The sequence below is a fragment of the Amphibalanus amphitrite genome, unplaced genomic scaffold, assembly GCF_019059575.1.
Source record: "Amphibalanus amphitrite isolate SeventyFive unplaced genomic scaffold, NRLGWU_Aamphi_draft 001088F_arrow, whole genome shotgun sequence".
Lineage (NCBI taxonomy): Eukaryota > Metazoa > Arthropoda > Thecostraca > Balanomorpha > Balanidae > Amphibalanus > Amphibalanus amphitrite.
In genome coordinates this window covers 31,609-56,687 of record NW_024882582.1, presented here as the reverse complement: position 1 = coordinate 56,687, position 25,079 = coordinate 31,609, and the positions used below count along the sequence as shown (strand labels likewise).

At 48.2% G+C, this 25,079-nt stretch overlaps 2 protein-coding genes across 6 annotated transcripts; one reads left to right on the top strand and one right to left on the bottom strand.

Annotated features, from left to right (window-relative positions):
- Positions 1-228: 228 nt before the first annotated feature.
- LOC122369984 (AP-4 complex accessory subunit Tepsin-like) lies at positions 229-8,364 on the top strand. 5 transcript variants are annotated; one of them, XM_043345190.1, is made up of 9 exons: positions 229-432; positions 1,378-1,450; positions 1,808-1,902; positions 2,427-2,588; positions 2,959-3,098; positions 3,428-3,651; positions 4,081-4,207; positions 4,537-4,635; positions 7,679-8,364. In XM_043345190.1, the coding sequence occupies exons 2-9, from the start codon at positions 1,390-1,392 to the stop codon at positions 7,920-7,922; spliced, it is 1,152 nt and encodes a 383-aa protein (XP_043201125.1). In that variant the 5' UTR covers positions 229-432; positions 1,378-1,389; the 3' UTR covers positions 7,923-8,364. The 5 variants fall into 5 exon arrangements, with proteins under 5 accessions (XP_043201125.1, XP_043201124.1, XP_043201123.1 ...); XM_043345189.1 differs by having other exon boundaries at positions 234-432; positions 2,959-3,103; positions 3,433-3,651; XM_043345188.1 differs by lacking the exon at positions 229-432 and adding an exon at positions 460-564.
- On the bottom strand, positions 8,359-23,608 carry LOC122369985 (cytokine receptor-like factor 3). Its single transcript, XM_043345192.1, has 9 exons — positions 23,561-23,608; positions 14,704-14,861; positions 14,460-14,567; positions 12,640-12,811; positions 12,199-12,307; positions 11,673-11,813; positions 11,242-11,508; positions 10,796-10,929; positions 8,359-10,417 (listed from the first exon to the last, which is right to left on the bottom strand). Exons 2-9 carry the CDS (start codon positions 14,814-14,816, stop codon positions 10,331-10,333), a joined length of 1,131 nt encoding a protein of 376 aa, XP_043201127.1. The 5' UTR covers positions 14,817-14,861; positions 23,561-23,608; the 3' UTR covers positions 8,359-10,330.
- Positions 23,609-25,079: the final 1,471 nt, after the last annotated feature.

The window sequence follows — 25,079 nt, the reverse complement described above, 5'->3', positions numbered from 1 at the left end:
TCTTCCATTTTTGATGCAGGAAATGTTTTTTTTTTGTAAAAAGCTTAAATGTAACTTACTTTCTAAAAATAATTTTTTACATTTTCACATGAAGAAAAAAGAACTGAAAAACTGAAGAGAAAATTCCGTTTTTTTTTTGTTCAAAAAATAGGCATGATGTATTTGTTGAAACTCTTGATCAAATACATGAAATACGCGGACGTGACAATCAAAAGCTATTTTATGTGTTCGCTGGGAGCATGAACATGGAGATCCTGAAAATAAGCCAATCAATGATACCAAATTTGAACAGCTTTTTGATGTTATCTGTTTTGTAATTGAATCAAAAATAATAAGTGACTTTCATATAAAGTATTCCATCAATAATTTGGTTAAAATCATTTTTTAACTCAAAAAGTATCATATCTCTTCAGTGACAACAGCAAACGTAAGGTAAAATGAACACAAATTTTTGCTTATGCTGATACTGTTTGTTTCAAGAATCTTGTCTTCGGGATTAGACGTATTTTCCATTTTTTTAATATGTCTTCTGATCTTCAAGTTCTTTTCAGTTACCTTTCTTTTGTGAGTGTACTTTATTAGGAATTTTGTAGAATTAATTGCTTATTTTTATTCACTTTCGCGTAAATGGCCGCTTATATGTGTGAAAATTTAGATTTTATGTGAATACGTGTATCGTCTGTACTAAGACTGAAGCATAAATATGATTGATTATGCAGCATAGTCTATATTATAAATTTGGAGTTTCTTGTAATTTGTCTGAATGTTACGTTGATGTGTAATGGTTCCTACTTATCAGTTATCCCTATTTTATTTAAGTCAAAGTGTCTATATCCGTTTGTTCCATATGAAGCTTGCGGCCTGAGTGCTGTACTGAATGCACTACCAATGCTTTCCGTACACATGTTCTTATATTTTTTAAAGATAATTTGTGGAACAAAGAATAATGCTTGGTAAATGCTGTTATAGTCTGTTGTATTAACAATGGCTGATTGATTTAAGCTCTTTAGTGAAAAGTGCACATGAAACATCATTACCTTTAAAAGTTACAGCTAAAAATGTTTGCTTACTCTTGATTTCCTTTTTACCTTCTGTTCAATGTTTTGTTAATCACATGCCGTATTCATTTGTGCGGTTGAAGTGATCCACCGTCATCAATTAAACAGACTTAAGTATTTTTTCTGACTTCGCTGACTTTGATGATGAAATTGATTTATGCAATAGTTTTCCTACAAAACTACAGGATCTTACAGGTTGTGTGGTTTGATAATTCATTTGCATTGAAAGAATAATCCTTAGCTTTTGATATGAAATAAAGATTGTGATCACTGTGATTGATGTTGATATTTAGCTTTATCTTTATCTTTGTTGTTACAGTATCCAGACCTGATGAGGGCAACTTCAGATGATGCAAGTCCAACTCCTGGATATCTGCTCCATAATATTGCAGGTGTGAACTGTGAAACATAAACATATCTTAGATATAGCCAGGATCAGGATGTGACTGACTATGGTCATCAACTGGTCAAGCTGGGTATTAGTTAACTCATCACAATGACCTTAATTAATTATGGCATATGTATTGGCTTATTTGTAACAAACAGGCATTGTGATCATCTTATCTATACCTAGGTAGTTAGAAGCATCTTCAATCATATTGTATACCTTGGCTTATACATACTCCAATTGATCATGAGAATGTGGTACCTAGTTTAATGGTCATTGATTCCCTATCACTGCATTGCATTGTTTCCACTCAGTGACAGCACACAGCAAATGAGTAGTGACCTCTCCCCATGGTCCGCAGAGCTGACGCTGACTGCACCCGCACAGTCTGCCAAGCTGGTCGAGTTTCTTGTGACCAGGCTGCAGACTGCCTCATCTCCAACTGTCAAACTCAAGGTGGGCATTGCAGTGTACCTGTATTGGTATTGCCTGTATTACTAATAAATGAATGCTCTCACTTGCTCTTCACTTCACTTGCTAGTTGCTCACTTTGCTCTCAAATGAATGCTCTTCCCAGCTGAAAGTTTACATTGTTGTTCTTTTAGCATTTCAAGATCATTTATTCTCCTTCTTCTTCCAAAGAAATGATGAAACTGGGCATTAGAACTAGAAGTTCATTCCAGTAATGTATTATGACTCATGTTGTTTGTCAGTCATCACACACGTTGTGACGTTCACCTGAGGTCAGCTGTATTTTCATTCGGTCGAGTAGGGTGTTTTTCACTGTATACCGCGGACCGGTGTCAGTGAGACGCGAGTATACGGCGTCTCACTGTCATCAGGCACACAGACACTGGCCTAGTTGCCCAGTCACCGGTCCTCACAGTCCAGCGCAAAACAACACATCATTGGCGTGATGCCTCTTGAATATGTGACGTGCTTTGAGTGATGTGATACCTTCTGTTCTCCTCTCGTCACAGACGTTACGCGTGATGCTCTACTGCGCCCGTCACGGTCACGCAGAGTTCCGCCAGCTGTTGCGGTCACGTGACGGTGACGTCACGGCGGCCAGCGCCGCCTCCGGGCCGCCGGATCCCGTGCTGGGGATGACGCCCCACCTCTGGGTCCGCTCCACCGCTCAGGTGAGGGCGGTGGACAGAGATGGGGTCTGGCGGGGGAGCTAACTTAGGTGGGTGGGTGTCATATTCATTGGTGTAGACATCGACCAAATAATGTCCATCAATAAACATGCGTACTCATCGTACGAGAAACTGTGTGACCTCTTGGTATACAGAGGCAAAACGGCATGTCCATTGATGATGACATTTAATTTCAGTTTGACATGTTTTTTGTCTTATGATCGACATTTGTCTGTATGTAGGTCCTTGTAGGTCACAATCAGCAATAGCTTATAGCTTATTTGCTTCTCACAATACCGCGGTAATTTAGCTCATAGCATCAATCCCTATCACGTAGGCCGTAGCTTCTAACATATCCTTCGCTCCCGCGCAGGAGCTGCTGTCGCTGCTGTTTTCTGCCTCCGATGACGTCACGGAGAGGGCGCCACGGTCGCCGATGGTTGGTCTCGGACCGGTGCTGTCACCTGGTGGCGGTGGACAGTACCAAGGGTTCGGTGTGAGCACCGCCAAACGGACGGGTAAGGGAATGGGTAGGGGTAGGTCATGACCAGAGGGGTAGAAAGGACTTAGTTCTATCGGTAATGGTTAGTTTTGATGGGAATGGGTGGGATATGTTTGGGGAAAAGGATTTTGTGCAGATCGTGACGTGTACACTGCAGGGCATCGGTGATTTCTTGTTATAAATAGCGATGTGGCACCATTTACGGTGGTCTAGGCACAACGTATGTTTTCTGCACTTGCTCCTGATTTTGAACGATCAGGGTGAGGGTAAACAATTTTGAGCTCTGTTCTCCTAGCGCCCCTCTCTCGTGCTCCCACCCCTCATCCCCCGCTCCCTCCCTGTCAGGCGGCGCCAGCCTGCCGTCCCGACTGCGGGGTCTGATGGAGGAGGCGCTCTCCCCTCCGTCCCCGGGTCCGCCCGCTCCGGACGTGTTCGCCACCTCAGCCGGACAGTACGAGCCGCCACCGCGCCTGTCGACGACTGTGGACGGCCCGGAGCTGCCCGTGCCGCTGCGCAGAGCGGGCGCGGCCCCACCCCGGCAGGCCAGACAGCCGCCAGCCAGAGGTAAGGCTGAGGAGAGGAAGGCGTCAGGCTAGCTGTATTGTATCATTTAGTATATCTTATCGCATTATGTCTCAATCGCACAGTCTAAGCCACTGTAATATTTTGATTTAACCAACCTACACTCTACCACACTCTGTCACACTCAAGATCAATCACATGACTCTAGACCTCCTTTATGTGTCGGAACTAACATAGTGACCCAACCCGGCGCGACATTGAGAGCAGGGTCAAATATCGAGTTACTGATGCGTGCGAGGATTTTCAGTCCTTATCCCCGTTCCCAGAATTATCAGTCCCAAATCACCACTGTAAAACCGAGAACAGCTGTCGGTTTTAGGTCAGGTCAGTTACTGACCTGACCTACCCCACGGCCAAATCCTACGTCACCAATGAATAAGCGAGACCTGACCTGCCCTGCCCTGCCCTCAGGCCACATCCCGGGCCGGGCCGGCGGCGGCTGGGAGGAGTCAGACGACGAGCCAGCTGATGTGGATGACGTCAGCGTCGGCTCCGACGTGGCCGCCGCCATCGACGACGCCGACGAGGCTCCCGCCAGGTCAGTTTGACGTCATTGGATTGATGTGCGGATTGGGGGCCTATTCGTTTTTAATTTGATTTTTTTTCGTTCATTGGATCAGCCAGTCGGTTAGTGTATGAAGACGTTCATTGATTAATTGCTGTGCTGGTTGATTCATTCATACTTCCGCTCATTGATTCGTTCATTCATGGATTCATTCATTGATTGATTCATTGATTCACTCATTGCTGTATCCATCTCAACTTAGTCTTATGAACGCTTACCTCTGTATCCAGTGTATCCACCTTTTGTCGTTGTTTTTCGTCATCTGACCCAGTTGCCCGGTCGGTCCTCCTCCCGCCCGGCAGGTCTCCGGTATCTCCCGAGGTGGTGGCCATCGGCCAGTTCTGCAGTGACCACCACGGACACCATATCTCCCTGGTGGACGCCGTCCAGCTGGCTGACAGGTAACAGTTTGTCAGTATGCTCACTGCATTACTGTTGGCCCGCTGATAAATTAACTGCAGTCAGTTATTAGGATTACGGTGAAAAGGGATACGATAACTATAGCTGCTGGGACGTGAATACGGACTAGGAATACAGTGGGAAAACGGTTACACCATTACGGATACGGTAAAAGGGACTTTGTCATTGTCAGTGCCGTAGCCAGGGGGCACAGGTTGCACGTCCCCCCCCCCCCATCGGGTTCTGGGGGACGGGACCCTCGGGGCCCGACGCCATTAATGTCCGCTGGGGGTACACACAAGCCGTATTTCGACTCAGAAGGGCCCCACAGGGCTCGTAAGAACCTCATGGGCTCCTAAGTAGTCAAGCTTATATCCATAAGGGCCCTACGCCGGCGTCTGAGGGCCCCTTGCTGGCCTCTGAGGGCCCCTTGCCAGCATATTCTGAGGGCCTTTTGCCGGTCTCAGAGAGCCCCCAGCCGGCTTGTAAAGGTTTCGCGCCAGCAGCTCTAAGGGCCCCACACCCGTCTGTGACGGTCCCACACGAGTGTTTATGAGGGCCCATAACGGCGTCTGTGAGGACCCCATGTCACTGGATTCTAACCTAACGGTCGTCATCTGACTGCAGTTAATTGATGACGGTCGTCTCACCACTGTCCTCAGCCAACGCTCTTCCGAACACTATCATCTCAGCTTAGTCTTTCAACTGGCTTTCCTCTGGCCAATATAAAAAGTAAAAACGGTGCCCATTCTCAATTCTGGCCTCTCACTAAATCACTGTCCAATCATCACCGCCACTGATATCACTGATGCCATTAAAGTCACTGATGTTCCTGATCATAACCACTGACGTCCATGTTGGTATTATTGTTTTTCCAACTAATTTTAGGCTGAAAGAACTATTTAGTGCCTGGAATGACTTTTCTAGGACGCTATGAAATGACGTCCTTATATTTTGTCTCTGCGAGCCTTCGCCATGTGTTTATAGCGGTGCAGCATGATGAGAGCCAGATGGGGGGGGGGGGGGTTATACTGCGCTCTACATTGACTCGGGTATTGTCATGTCAGACATGGTTACATACGTCACTATACCCACTGGGACTATCTGGTGTCGGACCGATAGGAAGTGATTGTGCACGAGATCAGGCTGGTGAGCTGTGGAGTGTGGATGGCGATAGGAGGTTGCAACAGACGGTAGATTGACTTACAGGAAGACGGTGGTCACAGGTCAGACCGATGGCAGCTGTGGTCAAAGGAGCGTCACAAGAGTTCAGTGATCAGAAGATAGTGGTCAGAACCAGGGCTGCGGAGTCGGAGTCGGAGTCGGAGTCGGTCGGAGTCGACAGTTGTGACCGGAGTCGAAGTCGGAGTCGGAGTCGATTTTAGAAACCCGAGCCGGAGTCGGAGTCGGAGTCACCGAAAACCTGTCGACTCCGCAGCCCTGCTAGGTCTGCGGAGTCGGAGTCGGGAGTTGGAGTCGGTCGGAGTCGACAATTCTGCCCGGAGTCGGAGTCGGAGTCGGAGCTGGTTTTTGAAAGCCGGAGTCGGAGTCGGAGTCGGAGTCGCCGAAAATCCATCGACTCCGCAGCCCTGGTCAGAACAGTGGTTGAAGATAAGTGGTAAGAGGGCATTGGTCAGAAGACGGTGGCCAGAGGTCAGTGCTCAAAGGGGAGTGGGCAGATGATGGTGGTCCCAAAACTTGGACCATTTAGTGGGCATGTGGCTAAAATAATGAAACCGGCTACACAAGAAGGCAAACGGATACCACTCTGAAGAAAGATAACCGTTTATCGATATAGCTCCTGGTTCGATATAGCTCGATATAGCTCCTCTACTGGTTCGATAAAACGGTGGTGGTGCTTAAAGCATGTTTGAAGAACCCAGCTGAAACCGGACTGCGAAAGCTGGACAATAAGCAGAAAGAAATGACTGATGACAAGGTGAATGAGTTGCGCTGCCAGCGAACAATTGTAGCGACCCGAGGATATAATTCATGGAACAAACACTAGTGATACGGCGGTGATACACTGTAGTCAAACAGGGCCATCTCTTTTAGCAGAAAGCCACATCGATAACACCTCAGCTGTAATACATTGGTGCCACGAGGCCGACCAATGGCTACGGTAATTGCGGCGAGGCAAGAGGTCGGTGACCCAGGCGAGTTGCACCAGCCCCGAGACGAGGACACTGGCAGCGGAGAAACAGCAGGAGACTCGTGCTGGGCTAGAATTGTGTCCAGCGTGAGACAAGTCAACGTTAAAACGGTGCTAACTGTGCTCTGTGGTGTACTGTATGGAATTGTAGTTGGAGGAGTGACGTTTGCATTAGGATTTGCCGGACCTACAGTCACTATTTTCTTCGCTTGTGCCGTTCTGGGTCTCGTCTTTTTGGTGGTGATTGTGTACGTCATTTACTCCAAACTGCTGCGCAATGACATCTCTGACCGGCGACCTGGCCTGAGTTCAGCTGAGAGTGGCGGGGGTGACACTCCCCCGCCGGACTACAGTTCCGTGACGGCCATTGACAATCAGCCACCGCCACCCTACAGTCTGGCGGTGGCAGCGACCCTGGCTGCGTCCGGCGACAGTGGATACATGGGTCCGTCAAGTGGATACATATAGTGGATACGGGATACGTGGTTTGATACATGGAGAGGATACACAGGGTCGTCCCGTCCGGACTGAGAACTGAGAACATTCTCAGTGGAAAGTATTCCAAACGCCAAACGAAGAAAGTTTTGGTGAGTAGCGTGGCTCAAATGATCGTTGCAATTTGCTGTTAAAAAAAAAAATACATCAACAATAGCAATCTCTGGCGCTGCGAGACCCAGACCTTCTAAAATATCGTGCATTATATGCACACTCCTCAGGCAAACACATCATATTTGTACTCCACAATTTCCCACTTTTCCCTTAAGTTCTAAGACCGTTTATTCAGAGGGGTCCATCTGCAGGGGGGGGGGGCGGACCCACCGTGCCCCCCCCCCCCATCGAAAAGCTCTGGCCACGCCATTCATGGTATCACCGTGCGGCCTCTCCGCCCGCAGGCTGACGGCCGCTGGCGGTGGTGACGTCACGGCAGCGCTGGTGGATCAGCTGACTCGTCCCAGTGACGTCACACGTCTGAGGGCGCTGGTGCTACTCGACTGTCTACTGCAGGCGGGGCCGACCGGCGCGGACAGTGGCGCCGCCCTGGCGGAGGCCGTAGGAAACTTGGTAACGGCGGAGGATGAACGAGTGAAGACGAAGGCGTTGAAAATCGGGAGGATTATGGAACGTTTAGCTGTGTGATAAGGTGCGGAAAGATTGTGAGAGAAAGAGAATCAGAGGAGTGAAGGGTGAGAGCGGGGACACATAAGGAGCCAATGCCGGAGTGAGCAAACTGAAAGAGGTGAGGTGCCTGAGTTCATCGATGATATTTTGAGAAAGAGTGGAAAGAAAGCTTATCTATCGAGTATCTTAACGTTACAGTAGTTGCGCTAGGAAGGCAACTTTGGTGCTGCGGAATAGCTTGTCCATTGCTTGGATTGGAGATAGTCACAAAATGAGTTTTATCGTGTCGAACTTTGCCATGTTATATTAAGGTATATGTATTATGTATACCACCATCGTAACTTTCACGTCGGTTGCTTCATGCATTGATTAATTTTGCGATGTGCTCTCAGTGCTCACATGCCGGCCACCTTGTGTATATGTTTTCATATGACGTTCAATGAAAACTCGTTGCCGCATATATCGTTCCATATGTATTCGTTGTTGATACAGAATATCGACATTTTCACAAGTATCTCAGTAGATGATGAGGGACGACTCTGAACTGATACAACCCTCCCAACAGTCCATATTAAACACTGCATCACTATGTAGTATCACCTTCCCCTGGCTTCAGATGGCCAGATCAGATCACTGCACTAAACACGGGCAAGCCTCAGTGGGTTACGACATCACAGCAGAACAAATTATTACGGAGCGAGCGAAGCGAGCGGAGTCTTACGTAGAATAACGGAAATTTCTGAGTATGAGCGGCCGGCCGGCCGGCCGGCCGTGCGGACGCTTTTGCGAGGCTTATATCTCAGCAACCACTTGACCGATTTACACGCGGTAATTTTTGTAGGGTAGCTTCATTCCTTCTACCAAGTATTGGACTATTCCCGATGCATGTGGGTGACCCCTTATGCACGTGCCACGTGCAAAACGAAGAGGTGTCAGTTTTGTAATTGTTGCAATATCTCGGTAACTACTTGGCCGATTGCGCTGAAAGTTGGCATGTAGGTAGGCACCCACTAGGCACTGCATATCCATGTGCCAGAGTTGGGGTGCTGCTGCACGTGCGCACGTGCAGGGGTCGTTTCCAGATCTCGAGAACGGCTGGACCGATGGCCCTCAAATTTGGTACACGGTTAGGGACCAGTTAGTAGGGTGCCGTGCACAAGTCAGTTGGGACCCATTTTGCACGTGCGCACGTGCAGGGTGCCGCTCCCAGATCTCGAGAACGGCTGGGCCGATTGTGCTCAAATTTGGCACATCGCTAGAAACCGGTCAGTAGGGTGCCGTGCACAAGTCAGTTGGAGGTACCCCCTCAAAATTTCGCACGTGCAAGAGTCACCCCCTCGCTCGCTCCGTTAGTCGCCCCAAAAGGCGCTATACTGGTACATAAGCAAGTGTTAAATAAGAGTAGTAATATGGAGAATGTTATTGCCCAACTATATGCACTACGCAATGCCGTGCACAGCCTTTGGTTTATAGTTTGGTTGCAATTTGGCACTACTTTCCCGATTTTATCGTAAAGGCCTGACAAGCTAACAGTGCAAATCAACTCCGACAGCGTCGGAATAATCCAAACCGGTGAGGGTAAGTAAAGGCACAGACTCAACGCCAAAGCGATGCTTAATTGGATGTTACGTAACTTCATAAACACACGCGTTTTTACTGGCAAACCACGGCAAAAGTCACCCTCAGATAACGCGTATTTGTGACTGCACAAAATATGCAAGTAAACAGGCAATAAAGGCTGACTATGGACGCATTGGGCGGAAAACCGTTTGTGTTGAGCGTTTACTTTGCAAATATATCTACAATTAGCATTACAGCATGGCACTTTACTGGGCAACCCAGCGATTATTACAAAACAGACCGCTGACAAGACAACCTCCAATCACAGCTGAGGGACCGGTGAGGATGTGAACCTCTCACGAAATCGAACACCTCAATCGCATGCACATTCTCATCAATGTATGACGAGGGTACGGTACCACTAGCTTCGTGTATGGAGACCGATCTTGCCTTTCATGTCTAGCAAAATATGAGAATTGTGCTGTTTCCCGATGCCAATTATAAGCTCAATATAAATATCAGGCGTGGTGAAATGAAATTCGCTACACCAAAAGTTGCTACGACATTGATTTGGCACTGCAGTATCACGATACAGATCTAGGCACAGATGCATGACGTCAGCTCAATTCGTAGTTTCATAGACCTCTGTAGTCCGCTATTCAGCGGTGAATGATAATTGTCAGATCTCCCGTTCTCACGGCAGCACGACTTCATAGTTTTCAATCTTCTGCGATATTGTCTCCACTTTCATTCACCCAATTCGTCATCCACATATCACCCCAGATCCAACATATGACGTCACATCACCTGCGTCCAATCAGCGAGCGATGTGATCCACTGACGTCACTAACCGGTGACCAATGACGTCACTCGAGCATTAGTTTCCAGCCGAGCTCGTTAAATGAAGCTGCCAGCCATAGATCGGTCGACTCGGTTTTCCAGTCGTAAACCACCTATCGAAAGGAGATGGGAGGTACAGCTGTTATAACGAGATCAAACTGTCGGGGCTTGGGACGACTGCCGTTGGGTGATATCTTATCATATGACTCATTTAATTCAACTTAATTCAACTTAATTCAACAATTTTGAAATGTTGAATGGTTCAACTGAATTGTTTAGGTACAGAAATACATCCTGGTTCCACACTCAAATAAGGCTGTAAATATTTTCCAACTCACAACTGCGTGGTTTAATTGTCCTAGAATCATTTGGTCCCACTGTACAGTCTGTTGTCCGTCCCTACTGTCTGTCGTCTCGTCTGTTTCTCGCCGGTCTCCAGGCAGACCCTGGTGGTCTCCTGGTTTCTGGTCTGCATGGTCCCATGGTCCTACCTGTTTGTCGCCGGTCTCCAGACAGACCCGCGTGGTCTGCTGGTCCCTCCTCTCAGTGCTGAAGGTGAGGTAGGAGCCGGCCTGTAGCGGGGGAAGACGCATCTGACGCCGCCGACCGTTCACGTACACCTCACCTGTGTGTGAGAGAGAGGGGTGAGAAACGGGGGTGAGAGGGGCAGTGAACTGTGAGTTTGAGTGGAGCTGGTCGGTGAGCGGCCTGGTGAGAAGCTATGCGAGGTCTGTGACTCGAGACTTTCTGAGTGTCTGTTTCAGTCATGCAAACTTATGATGAGGTCAGTTAAGACGAAAATGTCGTTAGAATCCTATGGCCTTATTATACCAAACAAACATGAAGCTCGAAGCCTTCTGAATCACTCTAGACAGAGGAATAGGCTTACAGACAACTCTTAGAGGCGGATCGTAACATGATTAACTACGTGACGTACCAGTAGCGCTGACGAACAGAGCTCCTTTCCCTATAAGAGCGCCATCCTCTCCCTGGTCCGGCCGTCCATCCAGCAGCGCCAGGCCCTCATCACTGCAGCCGGACCCGGCCTCCACTACAGCTACCCGCAGAGCGGCGCCCGGCCGTAACTGCGCGCCCGCACTGTAGATGACGCTGTCACCACCTGTATAGGTGTCGCCACCGTCGCCGGTACGGCAGGCGATACGGCCCGAGTCTGTTATCGAGTAGGCGGGACTGGGCGACCACTCTGAAAGAAGACGGGAGGAATGAGCGTACTTGAAGCAATCGCAAGGCAAAGTAGTGTGAGCATAACCGAGATCAAGACTACCCGGACTAGTATCAATTTTTTTTTTTTTTTTTACTGTGTCGCTGTCCCTCTGACCTCCCTCTCTCTGTTCATTGTTCAATTACCGTAGTGGGGCAACGTGGTGGCACCGGTGACGGGAGGGCTCCAGCCGCCCCACGCTCCCCCGGCCGACACCTGGCGGCTGACGCGGAAACTATAGATGACGTCACACTGCAGACGACGAACCAGCGTGCTCGTCTCCGGACCTGTTGCCACGGGGGGGGGGGGGGCTGTCATTGACCAATGGCAAGGGGATGACTGGACCAATGTCGAGGGTGCATTTGAAAGTACCTACCCAGATGGAAAGGCCAAGAACTTGACCTAAAGTAACCAGTAATAAGATGACGAGTAGCCAGATATAGCGTGAAAAAACCAGCAACGGCTAAAGCAGTGACAGAAATCATTCTGTAATAAAGAGCAAGTAGCATACGAATATATTCAAGTAGCAATTACATATAAATATGCTACTTGAATATATCCGTATGCTACTTGCTCTTTACTACATACCTGTCCAATATATCTACAGAAATCATTCTATGAGACACCATACAAACAAGGCCCAACACAGTCATCACATCACTATCAGCTGACCTTCATAGGCCGTATGGAAGACGGGCGAAGTCTGTTTGTTGGCGTCTCCGTAGCAGTACTGGAGACGGTATGAGCCGTCCCCTTCACTCGGGTCACAGTCGTCCTCATACTGGGGACGACAGAATGTAGGCATAATATCCAGAACATGGAGATGCATGTCATTATTGACTCATGGTGTTTTGCTCCCAATATAACAAGTCATGGTTAAAACTCCTCACCCCCAAATCACTCATTTATCCCCAGATTACAGCACAGTGATCCAGGGCTGTAAAGTCGGAGTCGAAGTCGATTTTTGAAGCCAGAGTCGGAGACTGCGACTACTAGGAGTCAAAGCCACCAAAAATCCATCGACTCTGCAGCCTTGCACAGAACATCCCACCATTCCTTCACTCAATCCATCCTCTCTCCCCTCCTTCTCCCTCTTCCCTCTCCTCCTCTCACCGTTCCCCAGGAGACCAGCACGGCGCCGGGCCGCGGCTCTGTCCTCACCCCTGCCACCGTCACCGTGCTCTCCACTCTGCCCAGCTGTCGGACGGCGGCCAGCACCGCGCCGGAGGAGGGCAGCTGCAGCGCCGGCCGGGGCAGCGAGGACGGAGCCGGCAGCTGGGACGCCCTGTGATAAGGGTGGAGTCAATTCTATAGCCTTGGGTGGAGTGGAGAGTTGATTCAGCATCTCCCTATTTTCTATTAAACAAAAACCTTGGAAGGCATTGTAGAGAAAAACATGTCCAAAAACAAGCCTAAGGTATTCAATGACTTATGAGTAAAATAATAAATCCTGAAACAAAAAATAGGAAAAGATAATTCAAAAAGCTCTCCAATGACAATCTTGTCACTGACAATACAGGGTGTTCGCGAAAATATGTCATGATTCTAATCGCTTTGTAGGAAAAATTGCTTGAACGCACGTGCACGTATTTATGCCCATTTGACAGAGGACATTTTCAAGTTTTCTTTCATATGCATTTTAATTTATAATATTAAAAATCTTGCCTTGCACAGAGCGAAAAACAAATATCGCCAAAAAGCACTTGGATTCGATGCCCGTAGTTTCCGTGCTACAACAGTTCGGTGCATGCTTTGATGCCTCCGCTGCACCCCTTGTAAGGCGATTTTTTTACTGCACATGCAACTTACTACCAAAGTGATCGTTAGAAATCGAATGAACCCTTGAAAGTCCGAGAAAAAGAATTATTTATAGTCATTTAAACTACAAAGAGATCACCCATTTGGTCAACGAGATGCCTTCCCTGACCATCTGCGAGCTCGCGCAAGATGCGGGGTGCGGTCCAACATCTCTCATTATATTATTGATAATGACATGGGGATTATACCCTACAAGGTCAGGAATCAATAGGTGCTATTTAGGGTAGAAAAGGGCTAAGAATTTACTTTGCTTCGAGGATAAAAACCCAAATCAATTCTGAGCACCGCTCACCGGCCACGCCCGGTCAACCAGTGAAGCACACATCCACCTTCATGGAGGCGCCGACGGCCAGAACAAACGGTTTGGGTAGATATGCCACCCTCAAAGGCTAGGTAAGAACACCAGCTCCACAGTCCGAAGGTCATTGCTTGATTTGCGATAGACGCTCATGGTGCCGCGAGGCCTTCTTCTTAAGACTTCAAATTGAAACACCAACATTGCCGCTGAAAACTGCTGCGTGGGAGTGCTCTAGAAGTTTAAGCGAGAAATGTGAGGCAACTCGGGGCAAGACAATGGTCAAAACGCTGCAGACATGCGCACGGGTAGGATGGGTTCAAGTCCACACTTCGAAAATTGCACTCCGGTGCCTAAACGAAATGCTAGGGCCCGTTTCTTGAGCAGGAGGACCCTTACCCCCTGGTCGACCCATTCACTTGGTGTCAGCCCCATCGGCCGTTACCTGTGGGATATCTGAAGTCCAAGGACTACAGGAAGACAGCCAAGAATCTTTCTCGGCTGATGATAGTGATTGCAAAGGCCGTCCGTGTTCACTTTTAACACGTGCGTGCGAATGAACCCTTATGTGTAATCTCTAGGTGATACGTGCATCCGCCGAAAAGGGGTTCATATTGAAAACAGCGTGTGGGGTGCGCCCGGTTTGACATGAGGCACTGATACATGTGTATAACAAAACTTGAAGATCCGGGCAACACATTTCAGCAAGACATTTGATCCTTGCTTATTTGAGCTGGCGATAATGGCGTAACGAAATCATGACATATTTTTGCGAACACCCTGTATACAAATGTGCATCTTGTCCATTTAACACACTTACAGCTCCTCAATGGCTTCAGCAGTCATCTGCTTAGCCTCTGGTGAATCTCCTGACTGGAGGGACCCAAGCAGTTCCTCTGTCCTCTGCAGGTGCTCTCGAGCCAGTTGACTGGAATAAGATGTGGTGCGAGTGAAGCGGAGCCTATAATATGTTGACAGTCCATATATAAATGTCTTTTAGGCTATTCCATCAACAGTCATTTCAAGGCAGTATTTGATTATGAAGCATTCATCAGACATTTTACCTGCAGCTCTCAGCCTGCTTCAGAGCAGTATTTTTCACATCTGCCACTTCCTTCATAAGTTGTGCCTTCCGTTCATCCAGTGCCGCTGACACCTGTTTTAAAACCGCAGCCATGGCCGACTCCAGGGCAGCCTCTGTCTGGTCCGCACTGGACTGAATCTGTGATTGTTGAATAGAGAAATTATATTAACTCAAATAATCAGTGCTCACGCCTCACAAAAACAAAATTGAAATCTCCCAAGCCTTCAGCAATTCTCGGCAGAAGTTTTCAATTGAAATGAAAGCATTGCACATCGTGATTGCAATGATTCCTTCAACCACTTTACTAAGCTTATCTGTGATTTGACAGACGAGTTTGTACCTGAACAGACATCAAACAGAGGTAAACCATCCTGGCAAAAGAGACCCCCTACTAGTCTAATGCACCGTCGGCGCAGGGCATGGCAGACCTACAAATTAGTAAGGGAACGTAAAGGGAGAAAAGCTCATGAGTCTCGCATGGCCTATCAAGAGTTTGCTTCTGTCAATAAGGAGTTAAAAGGGTTTGCTGTGAGATCCCAGAGTCTGTATGAAGCTAGCCTAATGGAGAGGTCCGCTGAAAACCCTAAACTCTTGCACTCCTACATCAGATCCAAGAAGGTGGGATGCCCATCTGTTGGCCCCCTGCTTCTCCAATCTGGGGAAGTGAGTGATGACGCCCAGGCTATGACTGAAGTGTTTGCCACCTCTTTTGCATCGGTGTATTCGACTAACTCACCAACCAACCCTGCCCCTCACCAGGAGTTTGACGGGTCACTTCAAAATGTTGACCTGACGACCGAAGACATTTGCTCTGCGCTGATGGCCCTTGACCCACACTCAGCCATGGGCCCTGACAGACTGAATCCCTTGGTACTTAGGCGTTGTGCTGCAGAACTGGCTCGTCCCTTACTCATGATTTTTTCCAGATCTCTCCAGGAAGGCCAACTGCCTGTCCTATGGAAGCTGTCCCATGTTATACCGATATTCAAAAAAGGCCGACGATATGATCCACTTAATTACAGGCCCATCAGTTTAACTTCTGTGGTGTGCAAGAGCATGGAACGAATTATTTGTGCCAAACTTCGTGACTACTTGGAATCAAATGACTTACTGACACCAAATCAGTTTGGTTTCAGGGCAGGCAGGTCAACTATGGATCAGCTGTTACTTGTGTATAACGCCGTTTCGAGAGCAGCTGACATGGGTGGAGTCACAGATGTAATATTCTTCGATTTCAGCAAGGCGTTTGATGTGGTCTGTCACGATTTGATGATTGCTAAGCTGAGGTCTCTGGGTATCCATGGCCGTTTGCTTGATTGGCTTTCCTCATTCCTATATGGCAGGGAGATGCAGGTTTGTGTTAAGGACTGTAGGAGCCGGCCAAGGAATGTCCTTAGTGGTGTCCCACAGGGTAGTGTCCTTGGACCACTTCTGTTCCTAGTATATGTGAACAGCATAGCCTCACAGTTAACAAGCAGTTATAAAATTTTCGCCGATGATCTTAAAATGTATGCCTGTGTGTCTCATGCTCCCGCTCTATCAACACTGTCTCATTATCAACATGTGCAGAAAGACATCGACCTCTTACACACCACAGCAGCATCATGGGGTCTTAGAATGAACTCCGATAAATGTGTCGTGCTAAGATTTGCCAACTCTAGATCAAAGCTAGTCTCTCCAGAGTACTTCCTTGACTGCCAACAGATCCCTTCTGCCGAGAGCCATCTGGACTTGGGCGTTACCGTTGACTGCCAATTAAAGTTTCACGAGCACATCAGGGGTGTGGTTCGTAAGGCTAGTGGTTTGGCACAGAATCTGTTAAAGTCGACTGTCTGCCGATCGCGTGAATTCATGTTGTTTCTATTGCTTACTCATATTCGTCCAATGCTTGAATATTGCTCTTGTGTCTGGTACACTGGCTACATAGAGGATATGCGACTCTTGGAGAGGGTTCAGCGACGTTGGACCAAGCGAATCGATGGGCTAGCCTCATTGAGCTACGCTGATCGCTTGCAGGAGCTGAACTTGTATTCGGTTCAGGGTCGATTGACACGCGCTGATCTCATTCAGTGTTGGAAAATCTTCAATAGGAAGTCTTGCATTGCTCCTGATGAACTGTTTAGCCTGTGTCCCCAAACTCGCACCAGAGGTCACTGTCACAAGATCTTTCCCTTGCACTCACGCACAGATGTTAGGAAGCGTTTTTTCACTGTGAGGTGTATGCGTCTTTGGAATGCCCTACCCGCAGAGGCGGTATGTGCCCCAAACCTATCTAGGTTCAAGGAGGTCCTGCATGACACTTTGCATGGGAGTTTGTTCGCCTATGTCTAACGTTGCTTGAACAACTGTACAAAACTTTAGCGCGCTGCATATTCTGCCGGCCTCTCTGCACTGTATTCATTTTCTTTTTCTTTTTTGTCTCTGTGAAAAACCACAGTGTGTTTGTACATGCATACACGCCGGACTCAACGGAAGACGCTAAATTCCAGCTTTCTGCGCTCGCCAACCACAAGTGAAGATCTCCCCCGGCTGGCGCGTCTAGGATTCAGGGTTCCTGTCTGTCCTACTCTTTCCTTCCATCTACATTTCTTGACACTGGGAACCCAACCAGGTGAGTCAACCAGGTGAGTCATTGCCACAGCAGTTGGTAATTGATATGATCACATTAATAAAAAACAACTCACCTGCACTTTTGCTTCATTTAAGTGGTCTAAATACATCTCTAAATTAGATTTTAAATCTTCCAAGCCCTCTTGTTTCGATGAATCTTCTCCAGTGCTTAGCCCCATTGCTGATTAGGATTCCAGGACAAATCTTCGTATGGCATTTCTTCGTCGCGCAATTCTTCGTCCGCATTTCTTCGTCCGCAAATCTTCGTCGGCGCATTTATTCGTGTCGCATTACTTCGTCTCGCATTTCTTCGTAGGTGCAAAAATTCGTAGCGCATTTCTTCGTATCCGCATTTCTTCGTCGGCGCATTTCTTCGTCAAGCATTTTTTCGTCCACGCATTTCTTCGTCTACGCAAATCTTCGTCCGCATTTCTTCGTCCACGCAAATCGTCGTCTGCGCAAATCTTCGTCCGCAAATCTTCGTCTCCGCAAATCTTCGTCCGCAAATCTTCGTCCGCATTTTTTCGTCCACGCATTTCTTCGTCTACGCAAATCTTCGTCCGCATTTCTTCGTCCACGCAAATCTTCGTCCCCGCAAATCTTCGTCCGCAAATCTTCGTCCGCAAATCTTCGTCCGCAAATTTTCGTCCGCATTTTTCGTCCACGCATTTCTTCGTCCAATCAAATCTTCGTCCGCAAATCTTCGTCCGCAAATCTTTGTCTGCGCTATCTTCGTCTCCGCAAACATTCGTCCACAAATGTGGTTCAATAAAACCATGAAAAAATATCAGACAGTCAAGTAAATGACGAATTTAATGCAAGGAATGGATAATCAAAACTTTTGAAGACAGGTAGATGAGGTCAGTCAGGTGAAGCTATTGTATTTGGGAGCCGACAATCGTAACATTCCTCATTTGTGTCCCGGACATTCTTTTTTTGCGGTCGTTGAATGACAATATAATCTCTTGTACCCTCGCCGGCATAGGCGGCGGAACGGGGAGGGCACCGGGGCACCGTTCCCCTCTTTAATTTTGGCCTTTTAACAGTAGCCCTATGGACGTTGCATGGAAAGCATATTGGACCAAAAGTCGGCAGTGCCGTGCCCGCTACTGCCCGCCGGGCCTATTTGTTTTCTACGGTACACGCCGGCCGAGGGGGCGGGTACGACCCCCCCCCCCACAGGGGCGTAGGCAGGGGGGGGCCACTGGGCCATGGTCCCCCCCTTGGGCGCCGAAGGCGCCCTTTGCGATTGGAGGGCGCCGAAGGCGCCCTCCAATCGCAATTGCAATTGTGATATAATCGAATCGAAAAACAATCGCGACTGGAGGGCGCCCTCCAATCGCGAATGTGTTTACAGGGAAAATACGGATGGAGGGCGCCCTCGGAGGACGCCCATTCCAAATACGCCCTCCAAATACGGTTGGAGGGCTCCCTCGGGCGCCCTCCAACCACATTTGTAGGCTGTAGCTCTCTAAGCGTAACGGTGGTCGCCTATGTAAGCCGCTGTCCTGTAAATAAGCGCCCTCTCACCCGAAGGCGCCCTCCTGTAGGTCGCCACCCTGCTACACATTGCCGCCCTTCTGCTGATCGGCGTCCTCATAATTATTGGCGCTCTCCTACCTATTGAGCCCTCATGTGAAATTTTGAAGGCCGCCTTTCTCCCTTTTGGCACCCTCTTGTTCAGTGCCGCCCTCCTACCTGTTGGTTCCCTAGTCCTTCCTGTTGAATGTTAATCGGGGCCCTTCTCCTATTGGCGCCCTCGTGTAGATCGCCGCCCTCCTAACCACTGGCACCCTCCTGTTGATCACCGCCCTCCTATCCACTGGCACCTTCCTGTTGACCAGCGCCCTCCGCACAGACGCCCTCCTGTTCGTGTCATCCTCTTGAGCAAAGGCGCCCTCCTCACCATTGCCACCCCATTTTAATCGTCACCCTTCCGCTCATTGGCGACTTCCAGTGGATGACCGCCCTCCCACCTATTGGCGACCTCTTGTTGATCGCCACCCTCCTATTGGTGCTCTCCTGTTCCTCGCCACCCTCTTACCTGGTGGCGCCCTCCTGTTGATTGTTGATCGGCGCCCTCCTACCTATTGGTGCCCTCCTGTTGATCGCTGCCCTTCTATCCATTGGCGCCCTCCTGCTGCTCGCCAACTTCCTACCTATCGGTGCCCTACTGTCGAAACTCGGGATGTTGATCGGGGCTCTTCTACCTATTAGTGCCCTCCTGTGGATCGCAGCCCTTCTACCTATTGGCAACATCCGTTGATCGCTGCCCTCCTATCATTTATTTACTCCTTTGGCATGTTTTTCAACTTAGTCGTTCTATTGCACATAGTTGATGTCTTGCCTGTGAAAACTGCCACAAATGAACGTGCATTCAGCACAATGAATGAAGTATCTATACCTACCAAAACTATCTACGCTCTACGATGCATAAAACACGTCTTTGGTCTTAACCCGCGCGGGGCTGGGGGGGGGGGTAAATTTTACCCCCCCTCGCGAATTTTTGGGATATCTCAAAAACGGCGGCGCGCAGCGCCGCCAAACTTTCAGTACCTTTTCTTACATCAATGTGACACCTTCCCTGAAAATTTGAGCGAAATCCGTCGGAAAATTTTTGAGAAATTGACGTTTTAGTGACGTCATGTTCGCCATTTTCGCCTCAAAAACGGCAAAAGTTCAAACGCCGCTAACATCTTCATTTTTAAAGGAATCAAGACGTAACAAAAAAGGTTATACGTAATTTTACTTTGTCTATCAAATGGCAATCTCGGTTTTTTGAAAATTTTGGATTTTGGCCTAAATTTTTTCAAAAAACTGATTTTTTTTGGGAAAATCATTATAAAATCCAAAATTTTGAGTCTATCAAAAAAACCGGAATATATGTCAGAGAAGTGGTCTATGTGCACCTACATACCAAATTTTAGAAGAATCGGTTCAAAAATGTGGGAGTTATTCAAAATTTTATGACGTCACGACACACAAAATTTTTGAAAAATGACTTTTTTGGAAGTTCTAGACCTTGTACGGAAACAAAAATAGCACCATTCGATTCGCCGTGAAAAACTGCATCAGATAGACACCTTTTTAGGCCTTAACAACCAACTTCAAAATTTGACCTCACTTGACCTGACCTTGACCTGACCTCGACCTGAAATTCATCCAGAGGTGGTCCATATCACTTATTGAGTGTGCCTATTGAATTCTATGAGTAAAATGACCCATAAAACATGTGTCGCACATGCCCTTTTCTATATTTTGTTTTTTGGTGACCTGACCTGACCTGACCTGACCTTGACCTTGACCTCTGAATGATATTGTATGCAACTAATATTGTCTTGGTAGCCTAAGAACACGTTTTGGGCGATCAGTCTCAGTCCATGACTCCATTCTTCGGCAACTACGGTGCAAGGCCGATACTGTAGAAACTTGCAATTTGTACCCTTGACCTGACCTTGACCTTGACCTCAAACTTTAAATTAAGTACATGTTTTTAGTAGTTCGTGATGAGAGCTTTCGATTGGCGTTTGAATTTTCCAAATCGGACCATTAGTTCGGGAGATAACAGGGGGGGGGGGGGTAAAATTTACCCCCCCCCCCAGCCCCGCGCGTTCGGCTGGAGACCCCAGCCCCGCGCGGGTTAACGGATTGATCCTACTTTACGTGCATCATGGCATCTATATGGATTACGATTAAGTATTGTCAACAGGTTCGGGCGCAACAGCAGGCATCTGAAGTTTCGGTGATTGAAACTGGTTATGTGGGTACACTGTATGCATCTGTGAGAAGGCTATGAAGGCTGGTCTGAGGTAATTTGGATGATGTTTACGCATCTCGCGCTCCGGTATCAATCCGATACGGTGATCTGGTGCGTAGATATGCCACCGCCAATAAACTTTTATACATCGACACCCATGAGCCAAGCTTTCTGTACAGTTTGTGTGGCAGCGGCCCGACCAAACCTTAGGTATTTTTTACACCTTCAAATTTGGTAAAAGAGCGAGAGGAGCTTTGAACAGTGATCGTATAAAAGGCGTGCCTAAAAAGCGGAGGAAAAGGTTGTTTTCAAAAATTTCGCGCGCCTTCGGCGCAGCATTTCAAGAACACTTGACCTTTTGTGACCTGGAGTATAAAGAATACACACGATGCAAAATCAATGCAGCACGACCTATACGAGGTTACGCAAAAAAAAAAACTGGTGGCATGGTAAAAAACGCCTCCCAACCCCCCAACCCCCACTGAGCGATTTTTTATCTCGCGACCGTATGGCGCCCTCCTTGGGTGAGGTGGCGCCCTCCAAACCCTTGGCCCCCCCCTTCGCGATTTTCTAAATACGCCGCTGCCCCCCCATCGCCGTTTCGCCACTGGTGGAGCTAGCGCGTCGCGGAAAAAATACGAGCGTGTGCGCCGTTACGAGCCGCAGAGATTAATACCCGATTTTAAGGCCTTCTAGGTCAGCGGTCGGCATACGGCCCGCGGGCCGGATCCGGCCAGGTGGGTGACGGTTGGATCCGGCCCGCGACCAGCTGACGTCCGGCCCGCGGCTGGTATCAGCGACTTACATCGTGTTCCGGCCCGCGGTTCCTTCATAAATCGACTCCGATATAAAAGTGACTCAAATGTGCTTTGGCACAACAGTTCTTCCTTCGCACACTTCATGAGTTTATAAACACCATTTGCGGGTGTTTTTGTCTAATTCTACTTCTAGACAAAACTTGCAACGGTAAGATTTGGTCAGCAGCTTTTGCGCGCAGCATCAACGACTGCTGCAGCTGCGTGCACTTGGCGGCTTCACGTGGTCTACTCGCTTAACCTTCCAGGCGGTGTGTGTGTGTGGGGGGGGGGGGGCGGGCCGGAACACGATGTAAGTCGCTGATACCAGCCGCGGGCCGGACGTCAGATGGTCGCGGGCCGGATCCAACCGTCACCCACCTTGCCGGATCCGGCCCGCGGGCCGTATGCCGACCCCTGACCTAGAAGGCCTTAAAATCGGGTATTAATCTCTGCGGCTCGTAACGGCGCACACGCTCGTTTTTTCCGCGACGCGCTAGCTCCACCAGTGGCGAAACGGCGATGGGGGGGGGGGTCGTACCCGCCCCCTCGGCCGGCGTGTACCGTAGAAAACAAATAGGTCCGGCGGGCAGTAGCGGCGGAACATCTTCAATTAAGGGGGGCACGGCACTGCCGACTTTTGGTCCAATATGCTTTCCATGCAACGCCCATAGGGCTACTGTTAAAAGGCCAAAATTAAAGAGGGGAACGGTGCCCCGGTGCCCTCCCCGTTCCGCCGCCTATGCCGGCGAGGGTACAAGAGATTATATTGTCGTTCAACGACCGCGAAAAAAAAGAATGTCCGGGACACAAATGATATGGAATGTTACGATTGTCGGCTCCAAATACAATAGCTTAACACCTGACTGACCTCATCTACCTGACATCATCCATTCCATGCATCAAATTCGTCATTCACTTGACTGTCTGATATTTCTTCATGCTTTTATTGAACCACATTTGTGGACGAGTGTTTGCGGAGACGAAGATAGCGCAGACAAAGATTTGCGGACGAAGATTTGCGGACGAAGATTTGATTGGACGAAGAAATGCGTGGACGAAAAATGCGGACAAAAATTTGCGGACGAAGATTTGCGGACGAAGATTTGCGGACGAAGATTTGCGGACGAATATTTGCGGGGACGAAGATTTGCGTGGACGAAGAAATGCGGACGAAGATTTGCGTAGACGAAGAAATGCGTGGACGAAAAAATGCAGACGAAGATTTGCGGACGAAGATTTGCGGAGACGAAGATTTGCGGACGAAGATTTGCGCAGACGAAGATTTGCGTGGACGAAGAAATGCGGACGAAGATTTGCGTAGACGAAGAAATGCGTGGACGAAAAAATGCTTGACGAAGAAATGCGCCGACGAAGAAATGCGGATACGAAGAAATGCGCTACGAATTTTTGCACCTACGAAGAAATGCGAGACGAAGTAATGCGACACGAATAAATGCGCCGACGAAGATTTGCGGACGAAGAAATGCGGACGAAATATTGCGCGACGAAGAAATGCCATACGAAGATTTGTCCGGTTACGCTGATTAGCCGTGAGATGCTGTTTGGGCGTAGTTACTTGGAGCAAGGATTCGACAACAATTTGCACGGACGCTCTCACCCATAAAATATTGCTCTAAAATATAAATATTACCCTAAAAAATATCAAAACACACCTCGTTGTTGTTGAAGAGGGCGCGTACAGGGGGGTTCGCTCCCGTGCCTTCAGCATTACGAAAAATGGCAACAGCCCGTGAGCAGCATCAGCGCTCACGCACATGTTCAAGGAAAACGACATGTAATGGACTGTTAACGACGGCCCTCTCCACCAATCAGCGCTCGGCATCTCGAGCGCTGATTGGCTGGTAGCAAACGCGTCATATGTGGGTCTCATTTTTTGCGATCAGTGAACGCGTTATTTAATACACAGTGGCCTATGGAGAATGGCACGCGGAACTGAAGGTCAGTGTTTTATTGCTTCGTACATGCGAATGGGGGTATTTGAGTGGCATTTGACACCATTTTCGAAATCTACAGTGAATTTCTGATCGACTCATGTATATATTTTTTTTTGAATTTGACAGTATTAGTGCTACATAGTCGGTGTTTTATGTTGGTGTTGTTTCTCTCGACCTCAGTAGGCGGAACTATGGTCAAGCGTACCCATTTTCGGGAACGCATTTTCGTTCCCATGTTTGGGAACGATAAACCCAAATATGGGAACGCCATGTAGGCATTATTTAAAACAAGAAAAAGAACCGTTAAATGACGTCCAAAAAATATAAAACGATCGTGAACCGCCTGATATTTGTCTCAATATTGTTGGGAAAGAGTTTGATATTGTAAGGCCCATCGTAGTTTCAAATCGTTCCCCTATTTCTAAAGCAGTCCATCATCCGGGCCGCGAGCCCAAATTTGGGAACGCTCTCGTACACTGGCGCTGCAAGCGTTCCTTATTATGGGAACGGCGTACCCAAAATTGGGAACGATTTCACCGACGCCTTTCAGGGGCTCTTTTCATTAAATGCGCCGAATCTCGATTCCGGCCAAACATGGTCTCGAAAAGTAGGTCACATGTCAAAAGTCATCTGGTTCAGGGTCATGAAGTTTTCAGGGTAGGTGTCGCGAGGGCACTGAAAGTTTTAAAGGGACCCTCCCACCTTCAAAAAAGTTAATGAATTGGCATGAAAGTGATGTCGCTCGGTTCAGAAAGAGCAAAAACGAATATCTACCAAATTTCATCGAAAAATATTCACCGGTTTTCAAGATATTAGACTTTTACTTTTGTTTACTTTTTGGGATCTCCGCTGTTCCTAGCGACTTTATTTGAAAGTGCGGCATTTGTTGCGCGCAAAGCAGCATATACCACCGCGTGCTACAAAACGTTTTAGTCAAACATTTAACGGACGTTCGAAAGCCTGATGACGTCATCAGATTCCCGTAATGGTTAAGAGATAGGGACCACGCTGGTCCCACCCTGCAAGTAAAGGGAAGAAATTTCTTGAACACCATAAAGCTGCGGGGGTTGCGACCGGGATAAATGGTGGTTTCTGAGCCTGGCCGCAAACTTGGCTATCTCAACTCAAAACTAATGTTAAGGTGGGAGGGTCCCTTTAACAAGCATCACGTCCAACGCCGCAAAAACGCAACAATCATCAGATGACCTTTCCGGCAAGACCGTCGCATGTTTCGCCC

What these genes read in the sequence shown, in the direction of transcription:
- LOC122369985 (XM_043345192.1), bottom strand. Translation starts at nt 14,816, where the DNA reads ATGGCTGCGGTTTTAAAACAGGTGTCAGCGGCACTGGATGAACGGAAG. An exon ending in TGCTGGTCTCCTGGGGAACG is followed by an intron (nt 12,308 to 12,639) that starts GTGAGAGGAGGA and finishes TGTCGTCCCCAG; the next exon opens with TATGAGGACGACTGTGACCC. An exon ending in CACCACGTTGCCCCACTACG is followed by an intron (nt 11,509 to 11,672) that starts GTAATTGAACAA and finishes GTCTTCTTTCAG; the next exon opens with AGTGGTCGCCCAGTCCCGCC.
- LOC122369984 (XM_043345188.1), top strand. Translation starts at nt 523, where the DNA reads ATGTCTTCTGATCTTCAAGTTCTTTTCAGTTACCTTTCTTTT. An exon ending in TCTGCTCCATAATATTGCAG is followed by an intron (nt 1,451 to 1,807) that starts GTGTGAACTGTG and finishes CATGGTCCGCAG; the next exon opens with AGCTGACGCTGACTGCACCC. An exon ending in CTCCAACTGTCAAACTCAAG is followed by an intron (nt 1,903 to 2,426) that starts GTGGGCATTGCA and finishes CTCTCGTCACAG; the next exon opens with ACGTTACGCGTGATGCTCTA.